The sequence below is a fragment of the Thamnophis elegans genome, chromosome 2, assembly GCF_009769535.1.
Source record: "Thamnophis elegans isolate rThaEle1 chromosome 2, rThaEle1.pri, whole genome shotgun sequence".
Classification (NCBI taxonomy): Eukaryota; Metazoa; Chordata; class Lepidosauria; order Squamata; family Colubridae; genus Thamnophis; species Thamnophis elegans.
The window spans coordinates 122,744,393-122,768,662 of NC_045542.1; the positions used below are offsets into that span (position 1 = coordinate 122,744,393).

General features: G+C 40.8%; 1 protein-coding gene across 1 annotated transcript in view; it reads left to right on the top strand.

Annotated features, from left to right (window-relative positions):
• SRGAP3 (SLIT-ROBO Rho GTPase activating protein 3) overlaps positions 1-24,270 on the top strand; it is a 215,084-nt gene that overhangs the window by 139,022 nt on the left and 51,792 nt on the right. Inside the window, exons 6-10 of the mRNA XM_032211842.1 lie at positions 1,063-1,191; positions 7,500-7,721; positions 8,468-8,569; positions 19,502-19,699; positions 22,161-22,245. Of these exons, the coding sequence (XP_032067733.1) occupies positions 1,063-1,191; positions 7,500-7,721; positions 8,468-8,569; positions 19,502-19,699; positions 22,161-22,245 (736 nt within the window). The remainder of the gene's footprint in view (positions 1-1,062; positions 1,192-7,499; positions 7,722-8,467; positions 8,570-19,501; positions 19,700-22,160; positions 22,246-24,270) is intronic.

The following is a 24,270-nucleotide window of genomic DNA, read 5'->3' on the forward strand; positions in this document are numbered from 1 at the left end:
CATGCTCTACACTAAGACTGTTTTTCAGTTACTCTGATTGGTTTTCATGTTCCATGTTTGCTATGAACTGTGGTCCAGAGATCTAATGCAGAAAACCTACATTGCCATATGGCGATTTAACATAAATTTCCATTCACATACACGGATGGTTATTCATTGAATGTTTGAATATGGCTTCAGAAAGAAGCAGGTGATATACACAATGGTGTATTATGCTGGATGCTGTAACTGAACCCTGCAGAAAAAAAAGTCTAGTCTATATTTGAACTCCAAAACAGCTTGAAGCAGTGGTGAAATTCAATTTTTTTTACTACTGGTTCTGTGGCTGTGACTTGGTGGGTATGGCAGGGTAAGGATACTGCAAAATCTCCATTCCCACCCCACTCAAGGAAAAGGATACTGCAAAATCTCCATTCCCACCCCACTCTGGTGCCAGCCAGAGGTGGTATTTGCCGGTTCTCTGAACTACTAAAAATTTCCACTACTGGTTCTCCAGAACCTGTCAAAACCTGTTGAATTTCACCCCTGGCTTAAACCCTTGCTTACTACTTGTTGCGGGAGGGATTGCCAAACATTTCTTGATGTGGTGAGCAATGTTCAAGCTGTACTTTAAATACATTGTACAAAATTTGAAACCTGCCTGTCAGGTGGTTAACTGTACTTGGAAAATATTCAGAAGAAATAGCAGTTGTAAATTATCCTGTGTTTTTCCCCCACCCCCTTTAAATTGTAACTAGCACATCAGTATAGAGTGCTTCTCTTTAAAAATTCATAGAGCATAAAGCCATCAATGGCTACCAGTCATTATGGCTATATATAACCCCAAGATCAGGGATGGCATGGCATCAAGAAACCACAGCAGAAAGGAGTTGTTATTCCCACGCCTTCATTGGCGGCTTCCCTCTGACCTGTGGTTGGCCACAGAATGCTGGACTAGATATGCTGCAGTCTGATCTAATGGGATATTTTTATGTTCTAAGAGCCTGAATTTTTTTTGAGGGGGGAAGACAAGAATTGGAAAACTGAGTACATTTTGTTTGAATTTTGTTTTCCATTTTTCAGAGGCAAGCAAAATATTCTGAAAACAAGCTCAAGTGCACTAAAGCTAGGAATGATTATCTGCTGAACCTAGCAGCCACAAATGCAGCGGTCAGTAAATACTACATCCATGATGTTTCCGATCTAATTGATGTGAGTACCAAAAGTGATTCTCTTTTACAGCAATGTCGTTCACCTTTCTAATGAAAATGGTTGCATTCTAGACTGTGGACATACAGTAATACGGTCTTAATTTATGACCAATTGCTAATGTATGACCAATTGCTAATGTATTCAGCATACAGGACCTATTTGTCTATGGATTCAAATCTTGATGCTTTCCTCCTTCTAGTGGTTTCTTAAAAGCAATGGAAGTAGAAAGATATTCAGACATGCAGGGTTTTTCAGCTACTGATGAATTTAAAGGTGGGGGTCATAGATCCTTGGAGCTGCACAGTTCTATGTATTTATACATTTTATTTATCAAAATATTTTATACTGACTATGACTTTTTCCCCAACTGATTACAGTGAAGTGAGAGAGGAATATAAGCCAAGGCAGATGAAGATTGAGTTCAGCTTATATATATAAATGCTAGCAGGCAAGAACAGAGAGAAATGATAATAATGTCCTAACAGAACTAGTTATTGTTATGTATTGGAAGAAAAATAAAAGAGTAGAAGTTTTAAAATAGGGCTGATAAGATAGACACAGGAGATAAGAACGATAACTACTCCTAATGCCAGGTAATATTTCTATTTCTATAAAGAGCCGAGGTGGCGCAGTGGTTAAATGCAGCACTGCAGGCTACTTCAGCTGACTGCAGTTCTGCACTTCGGCTGTTCAAATCTCACCGGCTCAGGGTTGACTCAGCCATCCATCCTTCCGAGGTGGGTAAAATGAGGACCCGGATTGTTGTTGGGGGCAATATGCTGACTCTGTAAACCGCTTAGAGAGGGCTGAAAGCCCTGTGAAGCGGTATATAAGTCTAACTGCTATTGATATTGCTGTTGCTATTCTCAGCATTGTAAATCAAACTTTAGTTTGTGAACTGCCCACAAAACTACCAAAAATTCTAAAAATCCACAGTGAATAATAAGATATGAGTTGTCTCACTGATTATTGAAAAGTAAGGACCTCTGGAGTTTGTGCATCTAAACCCCTTTATTTTGTACCTCATTAAAAGTCTGCAGATAGCTCAGAATTAGAGCACTATACATGTTCGTGCTTTGGTTTGATCAGGCATTTCAAAAAAGATTTCTGCCAACTTTAAACATGCATTGAATCCAATTATAGCTTGCAACAAGGGTTATCATCTTGCTGGTGAAATACAAACTGGACTCTACATAAACACAAGTCATTAAAAAGTAATAAAAACAATGATGTTTAATCTCAAATCTTTGCAATGTTTTAAATGGCTGAAAATTAATTTTGTTTAATTATTCCTCTTAAATCATATTAATAATTAATTGTACCATTGAATGTTATGCATCATGAAGTCTTTTAGGATTCTTATCAGCCACATACGTTGACATCCTCCAAGAGGAACTGTTCCCACCCTAGCCCTTTAGGTTTCTCAATAGTGTACCAATTGTCATTTTAATTGACTCTGTCCACCTCATTTTTGGTCAACTGCTCCTTCCTTCCTTCCTTCCTTCCTTCCTTCCTTCCTTCCTTCCTTCCTTCCTTCCTTCCTTCCCTCCCTCCCTCCCTCCCTCCCTCCCTCCCTCCCTCCCTCCCTCCCTCCCTCCTAATATTATAGATTTCTCAAAGGAGCTGGGTTTTCACATTCTGGATCCAGAAGCCAGCAGAAGTCTTTTCTTATCTGTACAGAAAATTTCCTTTAGGGGCCTAACACAAGCCATATTTGATTCATTATAAATAAATTTGGCTAATTATATGTAGTTTCCCTGCATATACAATGTAATTAAGTTTGTGTATCTTGCATATATCTATCTTAATCAGTCTTCCATCCTTCCAGGGTTGATAAAATGAGGACCCAGTTTGTTGGAGGAAATATGCTGACTCTGTAAACCTCTTAGAGAGGACTGTAAAAGCTATATGAAATGGTATATAATTCTTAAGTGCTATTGCTGTTAATTTCAGCTTTCCTGAAGAAAGAGCACTTCAGCCTGTTATTCACATATGAATAATGTGTGTCAGAACAACATTATACAGTGTCAAAATATGTTAATGTAAGGAATATTTCATACCTTAAGTTAGCAGTGCTCAACCTTTTGGGCACCAGGGACCGGTTCTGTGGAGAGAGGTTTTTCCACGAACCAGAGGGGGTGTGGTTTCATGTGCTGCCTGCATCCCGCAGATGGGGCTTCACTGGTTTGCACAGCTGGTTTCTAGCATCCCGCTGACTGGGGTCAGCCCACAGACCGGGGGTTAGGGACCTCTGCCTTAGATAGTCAATAAGAACTTCTGCTACTAAAGAAAATAAGACAGGGTCTTATTTTCTTTTGACCCCCAAAATAAGCTTGGTCTTATTTTCGGGGAGGTCATATTATTTTTGAGGTGCAGGAGGCGGTGAGCATGGTCACCTCATGGCTGCTGCTGTGTTGCAATATTTTCAGGGAAGGGCTTATTTTAGTGCATGCGCTCAAAAGCCCGATTGGGCTTATTATCTGCAGAGGTCTTATTTTCAGGGAAACAGGATACTTACATTATCAATGTATGTATCTCAGCATTTTTGACTCTGCATATTGCAGTGGAATGAGTTGTCTTGATCACTTCAGACAGCAGTTGAGAGTTATGTCTTACACAGCAGATGAGGGTCATCTTTTAATATTACCCATATGAACATTACTTTACAAAAATTAAGAATTATATTCTTAAGAATTATTAATTATTAATTCAATAATATATTGCTTCTGAAATGTAGAACCTTAACAAACCAATCGGGCTATAATAATCCATTTGAACCGATTATTGTGCCCCATTTCTACTGCGAATGTTTGAAGCTGCTATCAGAATAGAGGCTTAGAAGTCAGCTTTTCTTACATTTATAAGGAAAACGATTTTTCACAAGTTCTTCTCCACCAACATAAACACGATGTTTAGTCAGGCAAACCAAAAGGACCCACCCACCATTGTTTGTTTTCCATTTGTAAAATTAGACATAAATATAGTCTTAGTGGCTATGATGAGCAAAAGTACCTGGTTTGGCTAAAAAGATCTGCATGAATCATAAGAAAAACAAACAAAATGGGTGTAAAATAGAAATGCTCTATGCATCCAGAAGTCACAACGAATATAAGAAGGGCAATCTCTGTAAACTTTCAGTACTCGGTTTCTCCTTGCCCTCCTAAAAGGCAAGGAGTTACTTGTAATTTTATAGCAAGTACTGTATATTTTGAATTACAAATGATGCATGTAGATTAGCCTTTCCCCTGCCTGCTGCTGCTCTAATGTCTTGGGTTTTAATTCCCATAATCCATAGCCAGTATGATATATCCCCTATTAGCATTACAACAGGCTTTAAAAGCAGAGCTTGGAATACTGGTGAGCAATACAAATCACTCTCTCTCTCTCTCTCTCTCTCTCTCTCACACACACACACACACCACAAACGTTTAGATAGGTGACTTATCAGCTGAATTCAGACATGATGTTTAATTATAGTTTGTGCTACCCATAATCGAAATGAGCTATGAGATTGGATACACTGCAAAGTACCTTTTTTGCCTCTGAATCCAAAGCTTGATATGAAAAGTACTTAGATTTTAATTTATTCCTGGTCCTGCTATTACTTTTTTGTACAACCAGCAGCACACCATTGAAAAGGTGCACATACCTACTCTGACAATAGCTTACAGAGAAGTATTTCCTAATTCTGTGTGCTAGATGGAAACAGTGCATCAACAGAATGTATTTCATTGTACATAGTTTATTAAAAGCACCTTTAGTTTCAGGATTGTTTAGATAAAGTCAAAGCCTGGCAGATTAGATTGGTATAGGATGGATGGATGGAAATAAATAGCTAAGTTCATGGGAAATTATTTTCTTTCTGTGGAGTCAGTGCATCTCAGAACTTCGGATGAAAAGAATTGTACCTGTGTGTGAAGCCAAGAGGAAAAATCCTTCCTAAGGGAAATTGTTGTCCAGAGCTATTTTTCCCCCCATTGATTGAATGTTGTAGGTCTCAAAAAGCAACATGTTTTTTGAATGTAACAGAGGAGCATGTAATATTCAGCTCTGTTTTAGACTGATGGGAAAAACATAAATCCCATCCTGTCCTTACAGATAATCTTCAATTTACTACCACAATGGAATCCAAAATTTATGTTGCTAAGTGAGAAATTTGTTAGGTGAGTTTTGCCCCATTTTATGACTTTTTTGACCCATTTGTTAAGTGAATCACTGAAGTTGTTAAATTAATAACACGCCTGTTAAGTGAATCTGGCTTTCCCATGGATTTTGCTTGTCAGAAGGTTGCAAAAATTGATCACATGACCCGGGCAGCGCAACCGTCATAAATATGAGTCAGTTGCCAAGCATCCAAATTTTGATCCCGTGACCATGGGGATACTGCAATGATCATAAGTGTGAAAGATGGTCATGTCACTATGTTCAGTGCTGTTTTAACTTTGAATGGTCACTAAACAAACCTTTGCAAGTCGAGGACTACCTGTATTAATACCCAAAATTGAAATAAAAGAAAAGTAACAATGGCTTCAACTATCAAGCTTGGTCCTGTGTTGGTATATAATAAAAATTGTGACAAGAACTCGAAACGTGGGGTGTGTAGCAGCTTTTCATGCCTGAGTTTAATATTTAAAGGTTCAGAAGACAACTGCTTAGCTAAATGACCTTCTTATTTTTCTTCACTTTATAAACAGCTACATTTCTGTCTCCCATTCTTCATTTGAAAAATTTGGCATTTAGTTTGCGGCTTTGAAAATTACTCAAGGCAGACATTTGTGTGGCTGAAAGAGTCTCTCTTGATGTGGGGAGTTTAGTCTGCTTTGGTCTTGGCTGTAAAGTGATACCTTTTAAATTAGGTACTGCAGGACTTGAAGCCTTCTCACATCGGAAGTATGTGGTTAGTGGTGCTATCGCTATTTTCAACTGTGGTAATGCAGGCTAAATTTGGTGGAAATGAAGGGTTGGGGCCTATGCAAACTTTCAAAAGGAAGAGAAGGCTAATCCAAGAATTAAGAGCCAAGGTGGTGCAGTGGTTAGAGTGCTGTACTGCAGCCACTTCAGCTGACTGTTATCTGCAGTTCGGCGGTTCAAATCTCACCGGCTCAGGGTTGACTCAGCCTTCCATCCTTCCGAGGTGGGTAAAATGAGAACCCAGACTGTGGGGGCAATATGCTGACTCTGTAAACCGCTTAGAGAGGGCTGAAAGCCCTATGAAGCGGTATATAAGTCTAACTGCTATTGCTATTGCTATAATGCCAATGAAAAGTTCTTTGAAGCCTATAGATCTATTAAACTCAGGACAAGTTTGTAAAAACCCAGATATATTTTTTCTAACCGTATTTCTCTACTAAAACTACTTGTTGTTTGTTTGTAAAATTGTTCTGTTTCTCACAGTAAAATATCAGAAGATCCTGTCATGTAATGCCTAGGAAACATTTTACATTATAACAATGATGTTCTTGTTACACTGTCATGTTTCCTGCTGCTTATCTTATGGGCAAAATGAATGAATGAATGAATGAATGAATGAATGAATGAATGATTGAATGAATGAATGAATATAGATATAATAATGTTAGGAATGACTGTGTGTTTTACAAAGACCAACATAGTTCCCTCCATAGTCTCTGGTTGTTGCTGGCTACAGAAGAGTTGCAATAGATCATTCTGGTTGATAGAAATACTTAATCAAATGCTAATTCTTGCACTTTTGAGTTGCAATGAGGCATAAGATCAGATAAATCAATTCTCATTTCTACTGCAGTAATTTTGGAATTTTATTGAAGATTCAGTCAGATGAGAAAGTGGACATTAGTCTTGTCCATTTCTAGTCTACAAAAGTACTTACATTGCATTGTTGATCTGATCTCTTTAGATGTCTTATCATTCCTTTGTTGGTTTTTATCTTTAATCTTATTTATATCATAAGTCTGAAGTCAGTGCTATTGTCCTTTTTTCCAATGTAGAACCATATATATATAATATACAATAAAATATATTGAAGTGTAGAGTGAAAAGCCACTAGTGGTAGTTAAGGTATCGGTTTGGCTCCAATTCTATGAAAATTCCACTCCTAGCCATAGCAGCCCTTTGGGTGATTTTTGGCCAGTTACTCACTCTCAGCCCAACTTGTCTCACTTGTTTGTTGAGCTTTGAGCTCTTAAATGAAATGATTGGATATTCTTTTAAATAAACAAATAAATAACACATAGCTACTTAGTATTTCTTCAAGAAAAGAAACTGTTATTCTATTTAGAAATAATTTGTATGTGCTGTTGTTTAAGCTTGTTGTTTCTTTTCTTCCTTAGTGCTGTGATTTGGGATTCCATGCTAGTCTAGCACGGACATTCAGAACATATCTTTCTGCTGAATACAATCTAGAAACCTCACGCCATGAGGGGTTGGACATCATTGAAAATGCTGTAGACAACCTGGATGCACGAAGTGACAAACATACAGTTATGGACATGTGCAACCAGGTCTTCTGTCCTCCACTGAAGTTTGACTACCAGCCTCACATGGGGGATGAGGTATGTAATTAGAAATGGTTCATGTTGCTTCATCATGCAACTTTCCTTCAGATGTTAATGCTTCTTGTGCATTAGAATGAATGAGCTTAGCTTCAGTGGCATTTGTGTTTTATTTGTTAGCTTTGAAATGGAGTTGTAGTTAATGGGATTCTTTTTTTTTTTTTAGAACAGGGGTGGGGAATGATGACCCTTTTATGACTTGTGGACTTCAACTCCCAGAATTCCTGAGCCAGCTGGCTCAGGAATTCTGGGAGTTGAAGTCCACAAGTCAAAAAGGGGCCATCATTCCCCACCCCTGTTTCAGAACAAGGACCACATTTTCGCAGTATGCTTAGACCAGTGCTATTTTCCATTTCATTTAGAACTTTTTAGATATATAGTATATTAGAACATTCATTGTACACTGTGCATTGAGAATTCTTTCCACCATTGAAATAAATGAAACATTTATTTATTTAATATTAGTTAAAATTTAGACCTTTTAGAGGGTGATTAATTCAGATCCTGCTTTTGGAATACTAGTTATGTAATCTCTGCTAGAATGAGTCAACATCTTGAAATATTTGGAAATATTAGAGTGGATTTGCCATCTCGGCATAAATGACCATTACTGTCATTATTTCATATGTTGTTCAGTTATATTGTGAGAGTCTAAAATAAATTATTCTGTTAGTTAAAAAACATTTTTTCTTGCAAATATTCTCCCTTAGCTTGAATTTGCAGAGGCTTATATTTTCTTTCTATAGGTATGTCAAGTAAGCGCCCAGCAGCCGGTTCAGACGGAGTTGCTCATGCGATATCATCAGCTACAGTCTAGACTAACCACGCTCAAAATAGAGAATGAAGAGGTGAGAGCTGTAATTGTTTTTAACTGTAAGTAAACAAGCACCATTCACTCAAGTTATGCTAATGCTTCTGTTTGAAGTGATTTTGAAAGTCATTTGGATAGTTAATACCTTCCTGATTAAGATATAGTTTTCAGTCCAGAATCTGTGACTATTGTAATATGTATCATAGAGCGCTTTCTTTAAAAAGTGTCAAGAAGTTGTAAAAAATACAACAGTTAATCTGGTGATGAGCGCAAGGCAGAACTGTCAGATTATTCCTACTTTGGAATATCTGCACAAATGGTCATTTGTTTATTTAGACCTGACTATCTTCTGAACTGCATTTGATCTACTTTTCATTAATATATTTTAATATTAGGTTTAAGCTATGTTTTACTAAACTATATTTTTCTTTTCTGTTTTTAAAAAGAATTGCTATCTCCCTCTGCCAAAGCCTTATCCCCTCCTCTGATAATCTTGTATGGTTAAGGTGATGTGTCTTCACAATAGATGTGAGGCCCTCAATTTACAATAAGGGATATAAATGGTGCAAGGCAAAGGAATATCCAAGTCTATGCCTACTTAGAATAACAAAATTGAATTAAAATCCCAGGAGGCGAAACTGTATCTTACATATCGGTTCCAAAGAGTAATAATTAAACCATTGAATTACATGACTTACTATTTAACTCTTACTTGTAAAATCATTTTCATACCCTCTTGATCTTAGGAAGATTGGGAACAGGGATTCCGTGCAATATTGTCAGGGTAATATTATGTTCTGCGGCTGAGCATTGTGGAATTTTGTTTGCCATTAGAGTTATGTCCATTTCCATTACTATGATTCTAGTAATACTAATCTATTATGGTTTTCGAGAGGTTCTGGTAATCGTATTGCTACACATGCTGCTTTTTATTAATTGTTTGAACTAGAAATAATTGTGGATCATTTTGAGGCTGTTGTTACTCAAGAAATTTCTGTTTGTGAGTTCAGAGTCTTTACAAATTTAATTAGTCATAGGTATTAGGACTATGTAAAACATTTAGAAACATTCATATAGTCTTGGGAAGTGCTCCTGCAAATCTATTGATGAATGACAAGGGACATTTGCAAGAATAAAGTCACCAGTAAAAATATGTGCTGTATATTGAGGTGTTTTTCAAGAGAATTAATGAAGATTGTGTAGTAGAATTAAGAGACAATGAAGCCAAGCGATGCAATATAGGAAAAGTTTATTGAATGCGCAGGTTCAAACATGCCAAATCAAGCATCATAAGTTTGAACCCCGAAGGGTTCTTAAAGCCATACATTTATAGTGCACTTTACGTCATCATCTATAGAGGCAGTGTTTAAGCATATAAGGTAATGAGAGGAACCAAAAACTGTCTATGCCAGATGGCCAACAGTTAGAATATACATGGTCAGCACCTTATAGATCATGGGTGTCATAAACAGGACACATCTTGCAAGATGACAGGAAACTCCCTGTCTGGGTCGACTTGTTCCCGGACGTGTAAAAATATATATTGCTCCTTCAGCAACTATCAGCAATTGTTTTCTGCTTAGTGGTGCAAAACCTTAACTTTAATCAGAGTCTTTGATATTAAACATGACCTGTAGAACTATGGATCATAATTGGGCCTTTTAGCCCACCTTAGTCCCCCCTTTGGGACTCATCTGACATATCCAGAAGAGTCACATACTCAGGTTCAGTGGATAATTCTCCCACTGGTTGCATTCTTTCGTATTCCCATAATACTTGACATAACCCACTCCATCCCAATGGTACGTTTTGGCTCTTTTTGTTATTACAAAGAAATAGTATATCTTCAGGGCTGTGTTCTGTAGTTCTACAACAACTAGCCCACAAGGTTATATGAATCCAAAGGCACCTTGGGTCTCCATTATAGAGATCTCTCTGGGTTGCATTTTTACATAATTCGTAAATTCCTTTCCTCCATTCATCATTTTGGTTTCCACATGACCAGGCTAATCCCTTTTTAGCTAGTTTTGGCGTTACTTCTATTGTGATATCACATCCCTTATGGGTTGTTCTCCAATACTGGAATTCTCCTTTTTGAACTCCTCCTCCCTTGATACAAATGGTGCTTAGAGGTGGTCTATCCTGATAAAGGCCCACCTCTCTCTTATTTCTGCATCTTTTAGCTTTTCCTCGTATAGTTACCCCAAATTCAATGGGACGCATTTGTACTATACATGCCCCTTGCCATCCCGATTTCAATTGTAATGGGGAAGTAATACGGGTCCAGCCCCAATAATGGGGGACTCCACAATCCAAAACTAGAGGTGGTTCTCCCCCCTTTTGTCGGGCTTTTATACACATTCCCTTTCGCATTAGATATCCCACATACGGGCATACCTCTGGGTTGGAAAAACCTCGAGACTGACAAGTAATTCTGGCAATCTTATCGAATAGGTCAGGGAGTTTGCAAGGGTGTGGTAGAACTCCATTCCAACAATTTGGAGAAAACATAATGGGGGTTGTCCCCTCCCCTTCCCTGGATCCGACATTATAAGATCGGATGATATGGGGTCTTTCCTCTGGGTTGCTCCACAATCCTAAGTTGCCCACATCAACAAGATTGCATTTGCTCCCAACACCGTATAACCATATCACTAATAGCGTAATAGACCAACCGAGCAGTATACCTTCGTGCATCCTGTTCGCACACATCGTGATCTCTCCGATCCTGTAATGCAAGCAAAACTGTAGGGGTTACTTTAAGTGTGTAGTATGCCGGGCCGGATCCAGTGATTAGATAGGGTGCCAACGCGTCTTCTATAATAACTATATCGCACTTAATGTTGCAATAGCTATGCTGGACACAGTCAATACAGTGGGCACAGCAGCAGCATCCACATTTACAGGTACAGAACCAACACATATGGTTCGTAAAGGATGAAAGTAAATAAAGATTAGTATGCTGGTCCACTATTCTTCACCCGTGCGAAGAAAGTCAGCTTCCGGAGTGACTTAGCAAGGGTTCTCCACTGCTGACCTTTGGAAGATTCGCCGGGGGGAATGCTGCGCTGGCTCTCCGTCTTCCCTTCCAGGTGCGGGATCTGCTTCAGGTGCAGGATCGGCTTGGATTTCCCTTGAATGGTCTGTATGCAATTGTCCGTTAGCGAAGGGGACGCCAGCAAATGGCCACCAGTCAACCGCTCTCACCGTTCCGCCGATTGATCGTTGGACCGTCAGGTTGGCGTATTTCACAATACAAATAATGCACACAATGAAAGCAAGAATCACAATACCTATGGCAATACAACAAAGGATATAATTGGACTTTATTGACGAATCAATTTCAACTTCAACGGTTGGTCGCTGGGATGTGTGGTCCATTGTTTGTCAGCGGCTCTCTTTACTCGAGTCCAATGTATCCAGGTTTTAGATTCCGCAATCTTAACAGCAAGTGGAGATGTCATAATTACCTCATAAGGTCCCTTCCACCTCCCTTCTAATTGTTCCTTTTTCCAATGTTTTACCCAGACACGGTCCCCTGGCCTGAAGGAATGACATCTAGTTACCAATCTGGGAGGGGTCTGCTCTAATACATAATTCCTCAACTTTTCAACCTGTTTATTTAATTCCTGCACCATTTCCATGGCCCAAACTCCCCCCTTATGCCCCAAATCAGGCCATCCAGCCAAATTACGCCGTAATAACGTCGGAGGCCGACCAAACATCAACTCATATGGGGAGAGTCTATGTTGTCGTCTGGGAGCACTCCGAATCGCATATAACGCAAGGGGCAAAGCGTCGGGCCACTTTAAGTGTGTTTCCGCACAAATTTTGGTTATCTTTTCCTTCAAAGTCCTATTCATCCTTTCCACGGGAGAACCAGATTGTGGATGGAAAGAAGAATGGAAGCGCCATTTCACCCCTATAGCTTGTGCAATGGCTCGATTAATATGATGGACGAATTCCGGGCCATTGTCTGATGAAATAAAGGAGGGGTTGCCAAATCGAGGAATGATCTCCTTAAGTAAAACCTTTGCTACTTCCTGAGCCTTTTTCGTTCTAGTAGGGAACGCCTCTGGCCATCCTGTGTATAAATCCACAATAACTAACATAGCCCGATAAAACCCACTTCGCGGCATATCAGTAAAGTCAACCATGACTGTGTCCATAGGATAGTAGGCAATAGGTATAGTTCCCGGTGGAAGGGAAGGACCTTGCCTAGGATTAACTTTGGCACACGTTTCACAGGAAGATGCGACTTTTACCGCCATCCCTGCTAACCCATCTATATAGTAATCCCTCATAAGGGCGGATTCCAAAGCTGTTTTCCCCATATGGGTGGTTTCATGAGTGGAACGAACCAATTGCCATGCCACTGTAGAAGGCACGTATATTCTTCCATCCGGAAGAACATACCAGCCCTTATCGATGACCGCCATCAAATCGTTGACTGCCTTATCACATTCGGTTAAGGAATAGGAGGGTTGGATGTCTACTGGTATAACCCCTAAATCCATGGCAACATTAATATACATGTCTGGTAGAGGCTCATGACGCAATGCTGCAGCTCGTGCTTCAGCGTCTGCTGTCCTGTTCCCTACAACAATTCTATCATCACCCCGTTGATGACCTCTACAATGCATAACTGCCACCTTTTTTGGTTTTTGAACCGCATCTATCAATCTCTGAATTAAATAGCTATGTTGTATATATTTGCCAGCTGAATCCCTAAAGCCCCTTTCCTTGTACACCGCCCCATGAGCATGCAAAGTCAAAAAGGCGTATTTACTATCTGTCCATACATTCAAGCGTTCACCTTCAGCTCGTTCCAATGCCCGAATGAGGGCCCACAACTCTGCCACTTGTGCACTTTTTCCTGCTCCCAACGGTCCACTTTCAATTACCCCCTCATCATCAACAATGGCATAGCCTGCAACCCTCATCCCTTGGTGTATATAACTAGACCCATCGGTATACCAGTTATAATCCACCTGAGGCAAAGGTATGTCAGTTAAATCGGGTCGTGTGGAATAAACGGTTTCCAACACTTGTACACAATCATGTTCCACCTCTGTCTCCGTAGGCAAGAGAGTAGCAGGATTTAATGAGGTAGAAACCACCAGATGAACCTGGGGGTTTTCAATCATCATGGCTTGGTATTTGATGATTCGTTGGTTACTAATCCACAAATGGCCCTTCTGATCAAGAATTGCTTGAACAGAGTGTGGGGTGTGGACCTTAATTGGACAGGAAAAAGTGAGTTTATTACAATCTTGCATCAATTCCGCAATGGCAGCTAAAGCTTTCAAACAATGCGGCCACCCTTGCGCCACAGCATCTAGCTGTTTTGACAGATATGCAACTGGTTGTTGCCACTGGCCGAGCTGCTGAGTCAATACTCCTAAAGCAACATTCTTACGCGTATCTACATACAAATTGAAGGGCTTACTCAGATTTGGCAGGGCCAAGGCCGGAGCTCTTAACAGAGCTTCTTTGATTGCATCAAAGGCTTGATCCTGCTCCTTTGTCCAAATAAAGGGGTCCGTTTTACTTCCCTTGGTAGACGAATACAGTGGAGCTGCCATTAGTGCGTAATTTGGAATCCAAATCCTACAAAAACCTGCCAAGCCTAGAAAACCTCTCAATTGTCTCCTATCGGTTGGCCTTGCCAGATTAAGCAACGCTTGCTTTCTCTCCGGGCCTAGTGCTCTTTGCCCTTGCATTATATCATAGCCTAAATAACGGACTTTTTGTTGGACTAACTGAGCCTTACTTCTGGATGCCCGATATCCACAATCTAACAATAAACACAACATACGTCTCGTATTTTCCCAACAACCATCCCGTGACTGTCCAGTAACCAGCACATCATCCACATATTGTAAAACCGAATCTCCTTGTTGGAAGGGGATAAAATATTGTAAATCCTTGGCCAACGCGGTTCCGAAGAGAGTTGGGGAATTTTTGAACCCCTGAGGTAACCTTGTCCAGGTATATTGGCTCCTGGTTCCAGTATACGGATTTTCCCATTCAAAAGCAAACAATGGCTGGCTAACAGGATGGATGGGGATAGTAAAGAAGGCATCTTTTAAATCAATCACTGAAAACCATGTAGCATTAGGGGGGATGAGACTGAGTAGAGTATATGGATTAGATACAGACGGGTGAATTGTGACTGTCCTATCATTAACTACGCGCAAATCTTGCACTGGTCTGAAAGACCCGTCTGGTTTTAGGATAGGCAGAATTGGGGTGTTCCATGGGGATTGAATAGGGACCAATACTCCAGCATCTAAGTATGTTAGAATACAGTCGTATATAGATAGGATGGCTTCCCTCCAATAGGGTCGTTGCTGCCCAATGTGAACAGGAGTTGCCAGGGGCTTCAATTCCACAATAATAGGGGGGTGATGTGCTGCAAACCCCGGAGGGTTATCCTCAGCCCATAGTCCTGGTACATCAAATTCCCTCCATACGTCCGAACATTCTTCCTCAGAAGTCCTAACCACCATCAACCTCCACATTTCATCCGGCCGGTGACTAACAGTGAGATACTGCTTTCCCTCATCAAAGGAAATAGTAGCTCCCAGCTTGCTCAACAAATCCCTTCCTAACAATGGGACAGGACATTCAGGTATATATAAGAACTCATGTTGAATTTCGGACCCCTTAAAAGTACAGGTGACTGGTTTTAAGACTTGATGTCCTACAACTTGTCCAGACACTCCTTGTACTTGAATTTGGTATGGACCAGGGGTAGTTATTGGGTTATTTATCACCGATCGTCCAGCCCCTGTGTCTACTAAAAAGGTAGTCTGTTGACCCCCAATATTCAAAGTAACCATTGGCTCGGGGGGAGTCTGCTCCAAGCCAGGTCCCCGTCAATCTGACCAACCAACTCCGGCTAGTCCAATACCCTCTACTCCTGCACCTACTTGAACATTAAACCCTCTTCCTCTTGGACCCTGAGCCGGTTGCGACCCCCATCCACGACCTGGATGTCTGGGTGGCCCCCCTTGGCCTGTCATCATCCCTCGCCCAGTCATTCCTCGACCTGCCATATTGCGGCCCAGCGGGCGTCGCCCGGGCGGACCCCTAAACACTCCACGTCCCCTGAGAGCTAACCTCTTTGGACACTCTCTCTGCCAATGACCTTCAGATCCACAATGGGCACATTGATTTGGCCCTAAGCCTACCCTTCCTCCCTGTAAGGCTAACGCCAACAACTCTGTCTTCTTATGCATACGGTCATCTTTGTCCTTTTTCTCAACCCTATCTCTATTAACATACACTTTTCTAGCCACCTCCACCAATTCAGTGGTGTTCTTTCCCAATGCTCCCTCTAACCTTTGCAATTTCTTACGAATGTCCAATGCACTTTGCGCAATAAATCTTTCATTCAACATCCTTACATTCTCTGGAGCCCTCGGGTCCATTTGAGTGTACAACTCATAAGCCTCAATCAACCTCTGAAGGAATGCCTCTGGACTCTCATCCGCTCCCTGCATAACCAACGAGGGCTTAGACAAATTCACAGGGGGCTTCCCTGCCTTCTTGAGAGCTGCCACTATCAAGGTTTGATACGTTTGTATCTTTGCCAGGTCACCGGCTACTTTGGGATCCCATCCAGGATCCCGTTCCGGTGCCTCTTCCAAAAGTTTCTGAGCCCTATCTGCTTCTGTATGGTATCGTTCTCTAAAAACCTCCCGCATTCCTGCTTTACATTTCTCTCTCTCTTCCGCTGTTAGCAACGTTGTTAACAGCTGTTGTATATCTCGCCAATTGGGGTTATGACTATGCATAATGGTTTGAAACAAATCCGTCATTTCCGTGGGCTTCACGGACAACGGACCAAAATGCTTCCGCCAATTCAATAGATCCGTAGTTGAAAAGGGGATATATTGAAAACAAGGGCGGTATTCAGGATCCCCCTGGGCATCCACTCCTACCTGTTGTTCCGAGACTCTTAATGGAAAGAGTCCTTCCTTTTTTCCTAATAACGTACTTTCCTCTTTCTCGGCTTTCGCCCTTTCCACCCCCAATCGTCTAGTTACTGGCCCTTCCCTCCTAATTCCCGTAGCCCCTAAACCACCCTCCTTGGGCTCTTTTCTCCTCACTGCCCCTCCTATTGCCTGGGGATCCCCTGTTCCCACAGCACTGTCCTTATCTCCACTGTCCGCTACAGCCGCAGCACCCATAGCCTGGGGCACAACAATGCCCACGGGTGCTGAGGCATAGGGAGGGGGAGGCCTGAAGAGTTCCTCTTCATCCTGGGCAAAAATCCTTTTCTTCTCTGACTCTTTTGTCTCTGAAGCTGCTATTTTTATGGTACGTCTGGGAGCTGACCTCAACTTCCCCTTTTCCTTCGGTCTCACCACACACAGGCGAACCATTTCAGCTTGGCACTGTAATAATTCATCAGCCTGTCCTGCAACAGCGTCTCCCCACTGATCTATATATGGAAACTGATTAGGATAGCGTTCTTCGTTTGCAGCAATTAACGAAGTTAAATCATCTATTATTTGGTTCTGAAATGTTCCTCCCATTGGCCATCCTACCCCCATATGTGGCCACTGATTCTGACACAAGTAAATAAGCCTATCCTTGGTCAATTTTGGGTAAGGGACTCTATATTCAGTGTGATTAAAATATGAGTCAAATCCTTTAATCATGCAGTCCAGCGGTGTGCTGGGTATGCTGCTACCCCCACCCATTCCTAACACACTACCAGCGACCTGAGGCCCCAGAAGCCGGAACTCAATGGCCACCTGCAGGAACTGCGCTGGTTTAACCACCCACACAACCTATACGGACTTCATTAGGAACGCCGTCCCGAGTCCAGGGGGGTGATCAGGCCCCCTCTTCTATCTTCAAACGAGATAGGTACAATACAATTAGTAAGATACTCGCCTGAGACGTCTTCTCCCCACGGATCCTGGCCAGGAAACACCACAGCTCCTTTCCTAAGTTTGCAGGGTTCTTGGGCTCACAATGCGTGTTCCCCTTGACGTGATCGGGCTGCTGTTACCAGCTCCCTGGGCAAAAGAAGGCCCGCGGCGCCTGGAAGGCAAGGAGCAGCAGCCCCACACCCCAACGGGGCAAAGTGGCCCTCAGCAAAATATTGCCTTAGCTTCTCTGTCCCATCTGGGGTGCCAGAAAATGTAGTAGAATTAAGAGACAATGAAGCCAAGCGATGCAATATAGGAAAAGTTTATTGAATGCGCAGGTTCAAACATGCCAAATCAAGCATCATAAGTTTGAACCCCGAAGGGTTCTTAAAGCCATACATTTATAGTGCACTTTACGTCATCATCTATAGAGGCAGTGTTTAAGCATATAAGGTAATGAGAGGAACCAAAAACTGTCTATGCCAGATGGCCAACAGTTAGAATATACATGGTCAGCACCTTATAGATCATGGGTGTCATAAACAGGACACATCTTGCAAGATGACAGGAAACTCCCTGTCTGGGTCGACTTGTTCCCGGACGTGTAAAAATATATATTGCTCCTTCAGCAACTATCAGCAATTGTTTTCTGCTTAGTGGTGCAAAACCTTAACTTTAATCAGAGTCTTTGATATTAAACATGACCTGTAGAACTATGGATCATAATTGGGCCTTTTAGCCCACCTTAATTGTATTGCAAAACAAATGTGTAAATGAGTCTAGAAAAAGGAGAAGACAGAGAGAATTATGATTGAATGGAATTTATTTGATCCTAAAAAAGAAGCAGATGAGAAATTTCAAGAACAAAAAATAATGTAGGAAACAGTTTATGTATACGAAACTTTTCCATTTGATCTAAAGTGAACATTACTGAAGGGGTTGTTTATGACTGGATGTCTCTAGGGAAGTGATGGCTAACCTTTTTGTCATTCTGTGCCGAAAGCGTGCACACCCATAGTGCAAAATGTGGGTGACCCCCCCCTGCATGCGTGCCCCCACACATGCATGTGTGATCCCCCTGCAAATGCATGTGTAACCCCCCTGCCCCATGTGTGCATGTGTGACCCCCACATGAGGTCCTCCCCCACACGCATGCACGGCAGAGACCCAAAAACTAGCTGGGTGGGAGACACACGGACATGTGCAGTGGAGCTGAGCTGGGGTGACAGCTCGTGTGCTGGCAAAGAGGGCTCTGTGTGCCTCCTTTGGCACTTGTGCCATAAGTGTCATAGGCCTACTGTAACACATGTGCCATCACAGACCTATACTATTTCAGATAAGTGACTATCTAGACCAGCTATTGTGTGTGCCCACCCACCTGTGCATGCACGAGGGACCCTCCCCACCACGCATGGTGGGGAATTTTCACCCTCCCCAGGCTCTGGAGGCTTTCCTGAAGCCAGAGGAGGGCAAAAATGGCCTCCAATGGCCCATCTGGAAGGCTGAAAATCAGGTGGCCGGCACAGGCATGGGCGCTGGTGCTGAGAGCTGCTGAGAGTTGCTGTGCCGGCAAGTATGGCTCCACATGTGTGCCATAGGTTCGCCATCATGACTCTAGGGTTATAAATCCAGTGGTATACAATTAAATGGAAGAGATCAGGCACTTCTGATTAAATTGTATGTTTCAGTGACTCTGTAAGTGTAGAGAAGATGACACAACCTCTTCATGGTACAAAGTTAAACACAGCATCTTTCTAGTTCACTTTTAAATCCTTATGATTGAAAGAATTTCTTAAGAGCTCTGTTTGATTTTTCTTCCTAGTTGCATGATGCTATGACTTTTTCGAGCAGCATGCAGAGATGATACTTTTTCCACATAAACCTTAAGATAGAGTAACATACTTATCTCTGAGTCATACATATATATTTTTCATTTGTAAGTGAGAACATCCTGTTAAACTAAGAGCCTAATTCTGCAAAGTATTTGTTAAAAAAGACAATGTCAGTGTAACAAAAGTTATACATTTATAGTGCTGAGCTGTATCTTTCACTCTGCTTTTCTATATATCCATTTTCTGCAGGTGCGAAAAACATTGGATGCCACAATGCAGACACTGCAAGACATGCTGACCGTGGAAGATTTTGATGTCTCAGATGCTTTCCAGCACAGCCGCTCAACTGAATCCATCAAATCGGCTGCTTCCGAGACTTACATGAGTAAAATAAACATTGCCAAGAGAAGAGCCAACCAACAAGAAACTGAAATGTTCTACTTTACTGTGAGGAACAATTTCTGTCTATTTTGAGCCCAGTACTTTTAAAAATACATTAGTGAAATATTCATCCCATAAAGTTATAGCTGCCTGTTAAGATTGGAATGTCCATATGATATGTTTATAGCATTTACACATCAAATTACCCTTCCCTTCTCAAGTATGCATGAATGTTCTTTTAATGTACAATAGTTCTGAGATTTGCACGTGCCTTGTTTGAAGGAGGATTTTTAACAATAGTCCTCAAGGCTTTGAAGTAAACATGTAATATATATGTCCCCCCTAGAAAAATATAGGATTTTAAAAAACATATGCAGTAAAGTCCCTCTCAGATTGGTATCCTTGTTGTTTTCTTCATAGTATGGAAGTAGCTTGCCACAGTAATCTCCTGGGACCTTTAATTCCAAATGTCCAAATTTTGCTTAAACATCTCTTTAAATTAGACACTATTCATATATTACATATTCCTGACAGTACCTTTCTTCCATTGTTCAAGTCAGTTGAGAAGAATTTTGTAAATTCTGCTGGCCACATGCTACTAGATTTGTCCTAGTTAGAATTGGAAGTTCTAAGTTCCTTTTAGAAACCTTTTATAATAATTGTTGATTTTCACTGGTGGAAATCCTTTTAAAATAAAGAAGAACTGTGTAAGATTGATTCTTGTTACTCTGGTTATGAAGGCAAAGCAGGAGATATCTACAGATTGTGGCAGCTAACTAGCACAGATAACTTTTCCTCTAGCCTCATAGCAAAAGGTGACAAATCAGGTTGAAACTTGTTAAGATCCTCCTCCATCAATATTCCTGAAGTAACTTCATTCTTCTGCAGACATTCGCCCTAAGGCAACTATCTGTCAGTTATAAGCCCATAAAGTTTTGTTGATGTTGTGCTTTATCATCCTAAGAATGGAAGGCCTTGACTTAGAAGAAGACAATGTGTATACAATAGAGCTGTATGTTGCAGTGGTGGGTTGCAGGTGGTACGCCCCGGTATGGGTGTACCGAAGCCTGCCTGGAGCACCGGGTACTGTTCCAGTATGGTGCTCTGGAGGGCCCGCCCACCCACCCACGCTCCTTACCTGTCTTTAAAGTCTTCGGCGCTTCCACACATGTGCACGGCACATACAGTGCCTGCGCAATGCTCCGCTGAGCAGCTGGAGCGTCACAGAGGCTCACAGAAGCATCGCTGGATGGTAAGACGTATGCACGCACTGCACATATTCCTGTGGAGGATGCCGGGCCCTGTTGCAACTGTACTGGTTGCAACAGGATCCAGAACCCACCACTAGTATGTCGTAATGCTTTTATGTACAACTGTCTGCAAGAAGCTGTTATCATTTGAGCAATGTGGAGAGAGCATTTTAACTCCAGTAACATCCAAGCAGAGTTTATTTTAGTTGTATATTATGATACTACATATGCACAGTACAATTTATAATATTTAGCAAATGTGAGCTATTCACCTAAAAATCTTGCCAAACTTTGTAGTTTGGGATTTTGTAGTTTATCACATATTGCAGCAAAAAGCTTAGAAATGAGAGCACTTAAATATATCTGCCATCTATCGAGTTAATTAGAATGTGAGATTCAACCCATGGAATTATTTTCACTAATATATAATATATAATCATAACAAATATCATTTCCTTAATTTAGAGGAGCTATTGGAATTTGCATTTTGTAGTTAGTGCTGTGAGTATTAATTTTTGAGTCTCCTTATTTCGGTTCCTTCAACTAATACACACTTTTCTCCTTCCCACACCCCATGCTTTCCCTCTATTCCTAGCACCTGTGGAATTATATGGGTGAATACAAAGTTTTTTGACCTTAGAATATAAACAGGAGTGTTACCTGTTACCTACATTTCACAGAGAGGGAAAGCTAGAAAGCTTCATTAAAAAAATCCTATGTGCAACCAAAATCTGATTCCTTATCACTTAGAAATTTGCTTTTTCTTTCCTATTTAGAATACTGAGAATACCAAGAAGAAAACAATTATGTATGCATGTATGTAGAGAGAGAGGTAGAGTTCTTGCTTAGCAACCACCCTTTCACTGACCATTCAAATTTGTGATGTGCTGAACGAGTGGTATTTATGACCAGTCCTTGGAGTTCTGGCTGTCTCAGCATCTCTCTGGTCAAGTGTTTTTCATTTTCAGCCTTTATTGCTCACTTCCGACAATGTCAGTTGGGAAGGAGGTTGCAAATGGCAACAATATTGATATCCTTGCTTAATGAACTGTAATGATTTGCTTAACGGTGGCAAACGTGATATCTGGAATGGCCTAAGCTAAGGCATGACTTTGTGATATCATAGTTTACAACCATGTTGCTTAATGATGGCAACTCTGGTCTCAATTGCTGTTGTTACTTGAGGACTATCTTTAGCTCAAAGTATGTTCTATCTGAATTCTTTGTCCATTTTGCTTATAGTTGTATGGATTTGTTTCTTTTTTCCTCTTCTCCAGAAATTTAAAGAGTATTTGAATGGCAGTAATCTTATTACTAAGCTACAAGCTAAGCATGACTTACTGAAGCAGACTCTAGGAGAAGGTAAGTTACAGGCATATTTAACCATTGCATTTCTTGCCACTATAGGTTTCAACCCACATCGTAGATTTCTTAAATGTTATCTGCTTTGGTTCTTTCTCTTGCATCTGCTGTTGTAACCAGAAGTATTATCTGGTTGTTGTTAAATGCAAAACATTTTCCTTCTTTGTTCCTCATGCTGCAATTTGCCAATGTTCTCCAGGCTTTTCCAATGCCAGTGGTCAACATGTGGTACTAAAAAGCAATTCCAGTATCCCATGATGCCAATTGCCTGGATTCCTGCCAGGGTGGGTATCCCAGAATGGTTAGTCTGGATTTGGGGAAAGAGAGCACCAGGTAAGGACAGGGTGAAAATAAGACCAGCGAAGCACACAATTATCAGGGGACAGCAATGGGAATTGAAAGAAGTGAGGAAACAGTCTGGGACTCCCTCCTGTCTTCTCCACAACACAAAAGTAGCTTGTCTCTGCTTTGTTTGTAACTCAAGACTGTTTTGGTAGTTAAATATGGGGTCAGGGATTGGGATGATACTAGTCCAGAATGGAGTAACATAAAAATCTTATTAATAATATAAATGCCTGACTAAATGTGCCCACCAAATATGTTTGTCCTGGTACCTGGAATATTTAAAATATAGGCTATATTCATGAATCAATGCTGATACTGGTTGTTACCTAGTTTAGATAACTGGGTATTATCAAATAACTATAAAGAATCTTATAGAACAAGGGTCCTCAATCCCCAGGCTGTGGCCCACTACCAGGCCACAGTCCATCCAGAACTGGGCCACACAAGCCCACCTCTTGAGCAAATGGAGCTGTGCACACTCACACCTGCTGCCCTCATGGAACCATTCTGTCCCACCCTCGCAGGACTGCCAAGCTGGAAAAGTTGGGGACTTTATTTATTTTTGCTCATTGGAAAAACTCAGGCCTTGCTAATATATTCTTTTAAAACACATTCACTATGTTTTTAACAATTAGCCATTTTATCTGGAACTAAAGTTTGTCAAATACAAACACTGAGCTTAAAAAGTGTATCAATGTTTTTTGAAGGATATTTCAAAGTTTTGAAAGTAATGGTCTGAAGGAGATTTTAAAGTTTTGAAAATAATAGTCAACAGCAGCACCAGGAGGGATAATATACTGATGCATGGGAAGAGTAGTCTAAGGCAGTAGTTATTTTCTGGAGTCAAGCAGTAAAAATGAAAGGCAGTAAAAATGGATGCTACTAAGTATAGAATTTTGAGCTGTTTCAGTGTTTTAATAGTGTTATATGTACATTGGCACTGAAAATGGTGTATTATTTGCAAGTGGGTTACTTCTGTCACTCTGCTTGAAAGCTGTCAAGGAGAATTGAAAAATTAATGCAGAGGCCCTTTCATCACTGAAGATTTATGCTTAAGGGAAAATCTTTAGACAAGTTGGTGGAACTGACTATGAAACTACAATGACCTTCTTCATCTCTGCATATATTCCAGAAAAACTAATTTACTTCACTCTAGTTATGCTTTTTTCCCACAGGAGTTGGCTTTTGGGGGAATGTTTGATTATAGGACAAATTGTAGGCATATATTTGTCCAGAAAAATCAGTGGTTCATCATTGGGATAGGGGATTCAGTAGCTTTGATTTTCTTCATTCAAATAATGATTAATGAGACTTAATGTTATATGGCACATGTGTTTGTAAGCGATCCCTTCATCTGTTTACCCATTTCTTTTTCTTTAATCTTTAATTCCTTATTGTTCTAAGCCTACCTTTCCCCAAACAGAGAATCTGCTTCTTTATAAGCTTGCCTAAATTATAAGCGGTACAGAATAACAGAGTTGGAAGGGATCTTTAAACAAATAAAGGCTGGTTGCTATTAAGCGATCTTAAACACCAGACATTTAGTAGTGTTAATAACAGAATAACAGAGTTGAAAGGGATCTTGGAGGTTTTCTAGTCCAACCCTCTGCTCAGGCAGGAAACTACACCATTTTAGACAAATGTTTGTCCAATCTCTTCTTAAAAACTTCCAGTGTTGCA